We start from the raw sequence: 12000 nt of genomic DNA on the forward strand, positions 1-12000 counted from the left end.
ACGTGAGTGTGATTGTTGTTAGGGGTTTTACTCTTTTTGGGAGGCTGCCACCTGAAAGACCCCCGCCCTTAGCTTTCTCTTTTAAGTTTTCCCGCATGCAGCTGGCGAATACATCCTCCCCTGCATCCCCACAGCTGCCGGCACTTCCCCGCCNCCGCGCAAGCGGCCCCCGCCGGACCGCTCCGTCCCAAGGTCTCCGCCCCCAAGGTCAGCCACCTGGGCGCGGAGGGAGGAATCAAGTCTGTTGTACCAGACACCAGACCTTGAGAATATGCTGATCTGGAATGGCTCTGTGCCTCATTTGAACCATCAAATAGAATCCCTGCTCCTAGCTTGCGCCTTTTTCCCTATATAAGGACGCCTTTCCCTTGGGGCGGGCGCGCTTGGCCTCAGAAAAGCTAAGTCGCCCCGGGTACCTGCGTCTCCAATAAAGCCTCTTGTTTTTTTACATCCAGTTCGTGGCCTCGCTGGTTCCTGGGTGTGTGGGTCTCCCTCTACGAAAGTGCCTCTTCGGGGTCTTTCACACCAGCTCCCAAACAAATCACATGGAGGCTTATTGTGTCTTATGAATGCTAAGCCTTAGCTTGGCTTCTTTCTAGCCAGCTTTTCTTAACTTAAAATTATTTCATCTATCTTTTGCCTCTGGGCTTTTATCTTTCTCTATTCTACATACCTTTCTTTACTTCTTACTCCGTGGCTGGCTGTGTAGCTGGGTGACTGGCCCCTGACGTTCTCCTCTCCTTCTCTTCTTGCTCCTTCTTCTTGATTTCTCCTCCTATTTGTTCTGTCTGCCTGCCAGCCCTGCCTACTTCTCTCTCCTGTCCAGCTATTGGCTGTTCAGTTCTTTATTAGACCAATCAGGTGTTCTAGACAGGCAAAGCAACACAGCTTTATAAAGTCAAACAAATGCAACATAAAAGAATGCAACACATCTTTGCACCATTAAAACAAATGTAACACATCTTAAAATAATATTCCACAACAGTGGGTGACCCAGGTAGGAATCCTAGAGCAGGAGAACTGGTCCCACTGCATTGGGTGAGCTAGCCATGGCAGTGCTGGAGAGCTCACCTGGGCGGTGACAATGAGGGAGGACTGGTGGGCTGAGCAACCCAGGTACTACCCAGGCCCAGCACCAGGGATGTGGGTTGACCCACCATAACATCCAACTCGTCTGTGAACATGTTGGACATGTGAAGGAGACAAACCTGCAGATCCAGAACAGCAGAATCTCCATGACACAGAATAACAACAGGAGGTCCAGGAAGAGCCCCATTAAGAGCCGGTTATTGGTAGCACAGAAGAAGCCAGGGGCCTCAAGCTAGACCAATCACTCATAGCAATGAACACTTGCAAATAAAGATGAATGGATTAAAGGGTAAACTATGTAACTCAACGGGCCACACTCCAGCTTTCAAGACAAGATTCTTCTTTTTTGTGTGTTGGGTTTGGTTTGGTTTTGTTCCTTTGTTTAGTTTAGTTTTTTTGGTTTTTCTTTAGAATTTGGTTTTGTTTTGGAAGGGAGGTTGCAGGGGAGAGGGTGAAGGCAAGGGGATAGGAAGATGGGTGGGATGGGAATTCGTGATGTGAAATCACAAAGAATCAATGGAAGTCAAATGACAAATAAACAAACATGAACAATGAAGCTAAGTACTTTGAAATACTAGAGTCTCAAATCTTAAAGACGGACATGTGACTGAGACAGTACAAATCGACTGAGTTTATTTAAAGTATTACCTGACCCATTCTGGATACCAAGGGGTCAGTGACAAGCCTACTCCATCACAGGAAGCAATTGCTGAGCGCCTTCATTGATGATTCCTAACAGGGCTGACCCGTTTTACCCAAAGTAGCCTTGTGTGAGGATGGGAAGCATCTGAGGCTCTGACTGAACCCGAACTCCACAGCCTGGAATCCGGAAAAACGCACAGTCACACCCACAGCTTATTTCGACACACAAACCATTTCTAATACCTTTATTTGAACTTATCAAATCATCTAGCGCCCTTCTAAGAAAGCATGTGGAGACAGTTTCCGGTTTGAGTGCTCCTAAAGAAAGCGGTAGAGGTCGGCCTCTTTGCTGCGGAGCTTCAGCAGGGCCCCTGGGTGGAACATGAGGTCCACGATGTACTCTTCGGGTGGGGGCAGGCGCCCGATGATGCCCTTCCGAGCCTCATTCAGCAGCTTCACTTCGTTCCACGCTCGGCTGTATTCACCACGCACCAGGCAGCTGCCCACACCGATTTTATCAGCCAGTACCTGAGAGAGGAACAAGACATCTGAGGCTCAGGGCCATAATAAAGCAAGTGGGAAGAGATCCTTAGTGGGAGACCTACTTGGGAGAGAGTTAAACACAGGCATGCAAAGAAACTGTTGGACTGGAAGCTGGAAAATGGAGAATGGTGTGGTAGGAGCCAAGCATTGCCTGCCCCTGATGGCTTGCCATCTGTAGACTCAATGCGTGTCAGAGTGTTCTGGGAAAGGGCACTTTTCTGGCAGTTAATGCAGTGGAGTACAAGATGGATAGGGTGCTTGGAGGTGAGCTATCCCAGGGCTCCAGCCCATGTACCCATCAGTCTGTTCACAGCCCAGGCTGCTCTTTGGCTGTAATAGGCAGTGAGATTGAAGTAAGTCCCATTTCCAGCCAGTCTGCTGTGTGATGCGGAATGCACCATGGGAAGGAGACCCCAATTGCACCTGTCTCTCTGGCTTTCTGCAGCTACCTCAATGCCGGTATCTCTCTGGAGTCCCCTGATTGCCCCTGACTTTCAGGGTTTTTTCCGTTTTGTTTCTCTTTTAAGTATCTTAAAAATAATTTACAATTTTTTTCAGCCATACTATAATTAATAGTAGACCTTGGTTAGAGTGCCTTGCTTTGCATTTCAATTTAACCCAGAGTCTTACCAACTAGTGACTATAAGACAAGGGGTTTGCAAGTCCAGGTTTCCATTTATTCCTTTGTGAGTTGGGAAGAATCATGGTATCTTTATGGTTGTGTGATGAATTAATGGGTGCCAAGTCCCAAGAGTAAGTACTCAACAAAAGCTAAATAGCCCTAGGGGTACAGAATTGTTTTTTATAGTGGATATATTCATATTTTAATTAAATGTATTTGTCACAAGTACTGACTACACCAAACTGCATAGTTTGGAATAAGCCAAAATGATGATGACTTGGTGGTCATTTCCAGGACTTTTAGGTTTTGATCTTGATACTCTTTGTCCTGTAGCTGGAGATGGCTTAGAAAGCAGTGACTACACAACAAACGACATCAAAATCTATTACCCTTGGAGTCCAGTGGGATGCAAAGATTGTGTGTGTGATGTTTTCCAAGGAAATATTTGCTGGTATGTCTCTTATTTCCAGTTAAAGCACTTTAAATCACTTTAACAGATTACTATCCCCCATTTTCTAGAGTGAAGCTGAGGTTAGGTGTTTTGGAATATTGTTTACAGTATGTGAAGATGTATCACAGTAATTGGTTTAAAAAAGAAAGAGCTGATGGCCAATAGCTAGGCAGAATAGATAAGAGGGATTTGGGGGGGGGAGGAATAGGAATCTAGACCCGAAGATTATGCCAAGACGCTGGTAAGACTCAGAGGGAGTTGGACATACAGACTGAAAGGTAAAAAGCCACATGACAAAACAAAGGTTAATAGAAGAAGGTTAATTTAAGTTATAAGAGCTAGTGGGACGCTGGGCATTGGTGGCACACGCCTTTAATCCCAGCACTCGGGAGGCAGAGGCAGGAGGATCTCTGTGAGTTTGAGGCCAGCCTGGTCTCCAGAGCGAGTGTCAGGATAGGCTCCAAAGCTACACAGAGAAACCCTGTCTCAAAAAACAAAAAAAAAAAAAAAAAAAAAAAAAAGCTAGTGGAACAAGCCTAAGCTAAGGCCAAACTTTCATAATTAATATCTCCATGTCCTTATTTGTGGGCTGTCAGTCAGGATGAAAAAGTGCTATTACAGTCAGGTGCTTTCCCAAGGTCACTGCCAATAGTGACCTAAAGGAAGAACCAAGTATCTTCCTCCAGTGTGCAGTGAACTTGTGAGCTAGAGTGAGTGAACACAGCCTTGTGAGTTAGTGAGTGAGTGAACACAGCCTTGTGAGTTAGTGAGTGAGTGAACACAGCCTTGTGAGTTAGTGAGTGAGTGAACACAGCCTTGTGGGTTAGTGAGTGAGTGAACACAGCCTTGTGAGTTAGTGAGTTAGTGAGTGAGTGAGTGCACCCTATGAATGCTGAGTAATGAACCTGAATTCATTGCCCTCAAATGTTACCTGGGTCATTCAATGAATTCAGGTCAGCATGAGGTGTTATGGACTGAATATTTGTGTGCCCTCCCAAAGCTGTATGCTGAAGCCCTAAGTTCTAATGTATTTGGAGGTGAATCTTTGGGGAGGTGACTAGGTTTAGAGACACTCATAGGGTCAGGCCTCCCTCCACCGAAATTACTGCCCTTATAAAAACAGGAACTGATAGGTGTGTGTGATGGCACACACCTTTAATCCCAGCTCTTGGGAGGCAGAGGCAGGCAGATCTCCTGAGTTTAAAGCCATCTTAGTCTACAGAGTGAGTTCCAGGACAGACAGAGCTATGTATAGAGACCCTGTCTCAAACAAACAAACAAACAAACAAACAGGAAGAAATAAAATCTCTTGCCTTGTGAGGAAGCAAAGCAGCTGACTGCAAACAGGAAGAAGGAATTTGTAATATTGTGAATCTTAGGCATTTAGGCACTATGTAAAGGCAAGTGAAGATCCTACCCTGGGAAGTTCATGAAGCAAAAACAGAAGAGACTTGGACAATGTGTTGGCAGTTTTATTCTAAAATCATCTGAGAAGAGGGAGCTTCAATTGAGGAAATGCATCCATAAGACCAGGCTGTAGGCAAGCCTGGAGAGCATTTTCTTAATTAGTGATTGACAGGGGGAGGACCCAGCTCATTGTAGGTGGAGCCAACCCTGGGTTGGTGGTCCTGGGTTCTATAAGAAAGCAGGTTGAGCAAGCCATGTTGAACAAGCCAGTAAACAACACTTCTCCATGGCCTCTGCATCAGCTCCTGCCTCCAGATCCCTGCCCTGTTTGAGTTCTTTATTTCCTTTAATGAGATTATATACATCAATTTTTGTTTGTTTCATTTTCTTTTTAAGATTTATTTATTTATTCTGTATACAGTGTTCTGTCTGCATATATGCCTGCACACCAGAAGAGGGCATCAAATCTCATTATGGATGGTTGAGAGCCACCATGTGGTTTCTGGGAATTGAACTCAGGACCTCTGGAGCCATCTCTCCAGCCCCCTGCTTGAGTTCTTGTCCTGGCTTCCTTCAGTGGACTATGATGTGGAAGTGTAAACCAAATAAATCCTTTCTTCCCCAACTTGCTTTTTGTCATGGTGTTTCATCTAACTAGGACAGATGACCACTGGAAGATCCAATTTTTAGTAGCAAGAGAGGACAAAGGTAACCAGAGAGTGGTTTCCAGAAAAATGGTTGGTCAGTAACAAATAAAATTCTTTGTTGTTTTAAGCAAGACAATGAGGTGGTCACTGTAGTCCTTACTGAGAGACTAGTGGACAGGGAGTTAGGGAAAATAAGGTATGTGCTAAAAAAATGTCACGATCAATATGACTCAGAATTTTAATCAGAAGTGAGATTACATTTGGGTAGAATCAATGTGGGAGGTTTATAAAAGTCCATATTAAAACATGTTTAGATCTAGTTCCACTTCTGGTTGATCTTGGGTAAACTCTTTTTTTCCCAAGTATTAAGCTTTGTTTTAATCTTTTAAATTATATGAGCAAGTATCTGGCAAATAACACAAAATGATAAGTGTCCTGAGGGTGGGAAATCATAACTATGGTTGTAGACATTGTGAGAACAAATTTAGATTTTCTCTGTATATAATGCTGACTTCAGCATGTCTAGATTCTAAATGGAGGAACAGTTAATAAACAGGAAGGGCTCTAAGACAGGAAAGAAAAAAGAGCTCACAGAGCAAGAATTCCAAGGATATAAGAAAGGCATTTAGATGATGGAGAGGATTGCTGTGAAATAGGAGTGAGATATGAATGGATGTGATGAGATTTTGGTGGCTGTGCTAGCTAGTTATATTTCAACTTGACACAAGCTAGAGTCATCAGAGAGGAGGGAGCTTCAATTGAGAAAATGCCTCCATAAGATTGGGCAATAGGGAAGCCAATAGGGCATCTTCCTAATTAGTGATTCTCGATGTCGCTACCCCAGGTCCTAAGTTCTATAAGGAAACAGGCTGAGCAAACCATGAGGAGCAAGCCAATAAGTAGAACCCTTCCATGGTCTCTTCATCATTTCCTGATTCCAGGTTCCTGCCCTGTTTGAGTTCCTGTCGTGAGTTGCTTCAGTGATGAACTACAACAAGCCAAATAAACCCTTCCTCCCCAGTTATCTTTTGGTTGTAGTGTTTCATAATAGTAATAGTAACCCTAGCTAAGACAATGGACAACAGTATTTGTTTACTTGTGACACACCCTTGGCATATCTCTGAGGACATTTCCAGACAGGTTTAACTGAAGAAGGAAGACTCGTTGAATCATGCCATGTGGGAAGCTGTAAAGATGAACCCTGAGCTACAGTGGTGTCTTAGTTAGGGTTTTATTACTGTGAAGAGATACCACGACCATGGAAACTCTTATAAGGAAACAATTAACTGTGACTGGCTTATAGTTCAGAGGTTTAGTCCATTATCATGTCAGAAAGTATGGCGGCGGCATGCAGGCAGACATGGTGCAGGAGAGGTAGCTGAGAGTTCTACACCCAGATTCTTAAGCAACAGAAAGAGAGAGAGACCTCGGGCACGGCTTGAGCATCTGAGTCCTCAAAGTCCACCCCCTGTGACACACTTTCTCTAACAAAGCCATATCTACTCCAACTAGATGACACCTCCTAATAGTGCCACTTTCTATGGTCCTATGGGGGACATTTTCATTCAAGCCAACACAAGTGGAGACCCTAGGATTTTGGAAATGTTAAGACCATGGGTCATTGGCCAAAGAAAGGTGCAGATATAGAACACAGCTTGTCCAAGGGAGTGGGTCAGTCATGTGCTATAGTTGACAGAGATGGAGGAGCAGGGCTTCAGAAGCCTAGTTGGTTCTATTACAAGCCCTGGATGCTGAACATGGTGATGTAGGATTGTGGTTTTCCCTGTTGAGGTTTTTGCTTTTGTTTTTCAAGACAAGGTTTCTCTGCATAGTCCTACCTGTCACTCTGTAGACCCAACTTGCCTTGAATTCAGATATTTGCCTGCCTGGGCCTCCCAAGTGCTGAGAGCCACAACACTCAGCTCCCTGCTGAGATTTGGTCTTACTTTGACCAAATCTTCTCTTTCTATGTTCCTGTTCCTCCCTCTTGGGATAGCAATGATTATTCTATGACATTATATGGTAGAATTATGTAACTTGAAAAAATGTTTTTACAGACATCGCAGTTAAGAAATTGTTTTAACTCTTAGAATAGACTTTGGACTTTGGGCTTTTGAACAATGATAGGACTGTTAAGATTTGGGAGACTTTTACAGATAACTAAGTACAGTTTGCATCATGAGATGCCCATGAGGCTTTCAGAATGAGACATGGATTATTTTCACTTAAAATGATGCATTTAGTTGTCAAATTGATAAATGGTAGATTGGTAGTAGTTCATTGTCAGCTAGATTGGCTTTAGAATCCTCTAGTGGATATGCCTCAGGGTATTTTGTAAGGAAATTTCCAAAGCGGTTTAACTGAAGAAGGACAAGAGAAGACCCACTCTGAATGTGGGCAGCATCATCCCATGAGCTGGGGATCCCAGACACCATAACAGGGAGAGAAGAACAAAGAGAGCTTCACATCAGCATTTTTCTCTGCTCCCTGACTGTGGGTGCCAGGGTACCAGCTGCTGCTGCCATACCTCCCATGCCCTGATGAACCCTCTCAAGCCCTTCTTCCCTTAAATTGCTTCTTGTCCAGTAGTTGTCCATACAAAGGAGAAAAGTAACTAAGACAGAAGTATATATGTGCTTGGGAGATGGACAGAATTTAATCATTCAGTCTAGAGGTTCAGGAAGTGTTTTCTCAGTTCCTACACAGTGGATCAAAGACCATACTCTCTTAAGCCTCACCTTCCCAGGACCTGGAGTCATTCTGCTCACCAGGCATTCTTCCCCACCATGTTCAGTCAACTACCAAGTCCTTCTTGTTGTTACATCCAAAGTCTCCTCAGCTTTATTCTCCTTCCACACTGAGTAATGCATCCATAGTATGAATCACTTATACTTGTTGTCCAGACATCTTTTAATAGGTCATCCTGTCTCTAGTTTGTGTCTGTTCTAATTCATTACTCCCTCCATTTACAGCCTAAATGGTCTTTCAAAATCACATTCTTTTTACCCCCGTGCTTGACAATTTGTAGTGGTTACTAAAATTTCTGGATAAAGGGCCAACTTATCTGATGCTTCATATCAGGCCTTCAACTTTATACACCCCCTTCCTCTCCCTCTATCTAGATGATATCCTCTGCATTCCCTAAAAGGACCACCGATTTGCTTGCCAGTATTTAATGTGTAGATAGTTACATAATTTAGAAAGTTGTTGTTTTTCAACCTAATGTAAATTTTATATTATTTATCCTCCATGTATTATACATATGTACATAGATAATCACAAATATTTAAAGCTAAATAGGTATAAATGCAAAGATTAACATTATCCAGTTAAATGCTAGCAACTGACTCGGTCTGATGACATAAGGACAAAACTTTTTAACCTAATAGAAACGAGACAAAAATACTTTAAATACCTTGAAAAGCAAAGCTCGATGATAAAAGATTCCTTTCTTGATATGTCCAATGGGTATAACATTGGATTTCAGTTGAAATTTCAGCTCACTTATGTGAAGTTCCCAGCTGAAATCAGACATCTTCTCTTTTGGAATTTTACCGCCCATTTTATCTGCCACAAACCTGTGCCCATTACATTGAGATGAAAAACTGTCAGTTTTAATCACTTACTTTGGATGTTTTATGTATGATTATATATACAATTACACATTAAAAACTACATTTCCTCTGGTTATTTGCTTTACTTTAAAGAATGTAAAGGAAGGAAAAACCACCATGATTACTGTACTGAGACCATCACAAATTCATATATAAACTGAAATCATGCCGATTTACTTCAGTGCAAAGAAGAGAATGATGCTAACATCCCAATGGGTATAACACAAGCCAAATGATTATCACACTAAATATAAATGTAACTTTAAGAACAGTGTGAAAGCCAGGCATTGGTTAGTGGCACACTCCTTTAATCCCAGCACTCAGAAGGCAGAGGCAGGCAGATCTCTGTGAGTTCGAGGCCAGCCTGCTCTACAGAGCGAGTGCCAGGATAGGCTCCATAGCTACACAGAGAAACCCTGTCTGGAAAAACAAACAAACAAAAAGAACAGTGTGAAGTGTTCTGGTCTGAAAGTGAAGGCATTTACTAACTGGTGGGCTTTCTTCTTTCAAGCCATTTAAACTCAAAAGCAAGAGGAACTCAGTCAAATTTCCCACTGGACTCATAGACATTTTCAAGTAGGGAGTGGGGGTGGGGGGCACCGCCTCTTTTGAGACAAGGTCTCAGCATGTGGCTCAGGCTGGCCTTGCCCTGCTGAGGCTCCTCCTGCCTCTGCCTACTAAAGACTGGGCTTATAAGCAGTAAATTTCGTATTTTTTAATTTAAAATTTTGTCATTTAAGATGTATCTTTTTAATGAAGAAAGATGAGGTATTATGTAATCCTGCTATCAAAGGAGAGAGTAAGAAGAGGAGGAAGAAAAGATATATTGGACGTGTTATCAGATGTGTGGGAGATGGTGAAACTGGGATACTTTGTTTCAGAGGGTTTTTACCACATAGTAGGATCTCATGGGATAATGTTAACAAATACATGTCTAAAAATTCTCTGTAACTAAGGGCACATTCAGGGGAAAAATTGAAAATTTAAAGGAAAGATTGGCCTTTGGCTCTACTAGGAGAAATAATGTCTAAAAACCTCAAAACACAGCAAGACAAAACAAAACAAACCAGAGCAACTAAACCAAAACAAAGGAAAACCCCAAAGCTAAACAAAACTTAAGTAAGCAATGGGGCAGTGAGGTGGAGCAGAGCTGTCAATCCACCTCCTGACAGCCTATCATGTGGTGGAACAGAAGTCTGCCCCGTCCTGCTTGTTATCATACTAACGTTTGAAAACCTGGTGAGGAGAGCCTCTGCTAGGAATATGGTGCTGGGAAGTACTGGACAAATGTTCACCGGACTCGAGTCAGAGTTCCGCCCGAGTCACCACGTCTCAAGGACACAGAAATCCTTCCATAGCCAAATGCCCTCATTCTCCCTGAGTCTTGGCTGACAGAAGTCAGTGATCTGGCAGCTGTGCGGTTTGCAGTTGTCACTTCCAGGTTTGAGGACTGCTACTTGACTCCCACCTGGAGTGGACAGAGCTCCCACAGAGACTGCAGCTGTTGCTGGAGCCAGAAGCCCCCCCACCCCCGCTGGTTGTGTCAATCATGGAGCCCATCCCCCATTTCTAGTCTTTCCTGCTCCCTCAGTCCTGCTACAGGCCTCAGCCTCTTTTATGGAATGAGCCCAAAACACAGCACAAATGAGGAGGGCAACTTGGTCTGCCCTGCAGCAAGCTCTCAGAATGCCCACAGCCCACACGAGAGAAATAGCAAACAAACTAGCAGACAGCCATCAGAAAAACAGGCGCTTACTTGTGTTTAAAGAAAAAAAAAAACAAAAAACAAAAAACAAAAAAACAATGAGTGAGTTTATAGAGAATACCCAACAGGATGCCTTGATTTAATTTTTAAACACAAATTCACTCACAACCTCTCTACGAGCATACCAAAAACGCTATTTAACAGCTAAGCTAGGAAAAACAAAACAAACAAAACAAAACAAAACAAAACAAAAAAAAAAAAAAAACCAGGCATTTGTCTCTAAGCAACTTGAGCTCTGATTCTTCACAGAAATGCAGCCTAATAGAAATGAAGAGCACCTTTACTTCATTCATTTCTGCTTCGAAGTTGGCGCTCAGGCGGTTTATTTTGTTGGTTTTATTCTAACTTAAAAAAAAAAAAAAGGAAACCACTGAAGCTTTTCAAAACTCAGAAATAAGTATACATGGAGAGAGAAGAGAGAAGGGGGGGGAGACTCACTTGGCAAGCGCCTCAATCTGATCCTTAATGTTGACGATGGGCAGTATGGACTTGGTCACCTCGTACACATACACACATAACTCGGGGTCAGGAGGAGGGTACCATTCTTTTTCGGAGCTGCCTTCTGTCAGTTTGGGCACTGCCAGGATTTCTTCTTCCTCTTTTACTTTCTCTTCTTCTTTTTTCCCCCTCCCTTTCCTTTGAGAGTAAACAATAATAAAATCCCATAGCTAGTCAATCAAATAACCAAACACTAACTGTGCTCTGAATTAACCCCAAAAGCATAAAGGAATATGGAGAGGCCAGTGGGGAGGGAAATGAATTAGAACAAAATGCAGTGACACATATGTATGAAAATGCCATGACAAAGCTTATTGTTTTGTATGCTATATTAAAAGTTAATTAAAAATTAAAAAAAAAAAAACTAGAGACAATTCAAATGTCCTTTGATAAAAGATGAGTATATAGTAGTAAGTCCTTACAATGAAATACTGGTCAAGAATAAAAAGGAATAAACTACTAACACACAACATAATTTGGAACCATTTCAAAGACATGCTGGGTGGAAAACATCAGTATCAGATGTAACATACCAGTGATCCCATAAAAGTCATCCTTGCCTGGACCTGGTGGTGCACACCTTATTGGCAGAACGCAAGAGGCAGAGATAGGCAGATTGCTGTGGGTTCAAGGCCCGTCTGGTCTACATAAGTGAGTTCCGGGTAAACCAGGTCTATATGGTGAGAGATTAGAAAGAGAAAAACCACAGGAAAACACCACCA

The 12000-nt window shown here is 42.8% G+C and overlaps 1 protein-coding gene across 3 annotated transcripts in view; it reads right to left on the reverse strand.

Moving 5' to 3' along the window:
• Positions 1–2049: 2049 nt before the first annotated feature.
• The window catches only part of Armc3 (armadillo repeat containing 3), an 81909-nt gene continuing 71958 nt past the window's right edge, over positions 2050–12000 (reverse strand). For all 3 annotated transcript variants that reach the window (XM_035441477.1, XM_035441479.1, XM_035441478.1), the window contains exons 16-18: positions 11219–11416; positions 8817–8979; positions 2050–2259 (exon numbers count right to left, since the gene is read on the reverse strand). In XM_035441477.1, the coding sequence (XP_035297368.1) occupies positions 2050–2259; positions 8817–8979; positions 11219–11416 (571 nt within the window). The remainder of the gene's footprint in view (positions 2260–8816; positions 8980–11218; positions 11417–12000) is intronic.

The sequence above is a fragment of the Cricetulus griseus genome, chromosome 3 (assembly GCF_003668045.3).
Source record: "Cricetulus griseus strain 17A/GY chromosome 3, alternate assembly CriGri-PICRH-1.0, whole genome shotgun sequence".
NCBI lineage: Eukaryota > Metazoa > Chordata > Mammalia > Rodentia > Cricetidae > Cricetulus > Cricetulus griseus.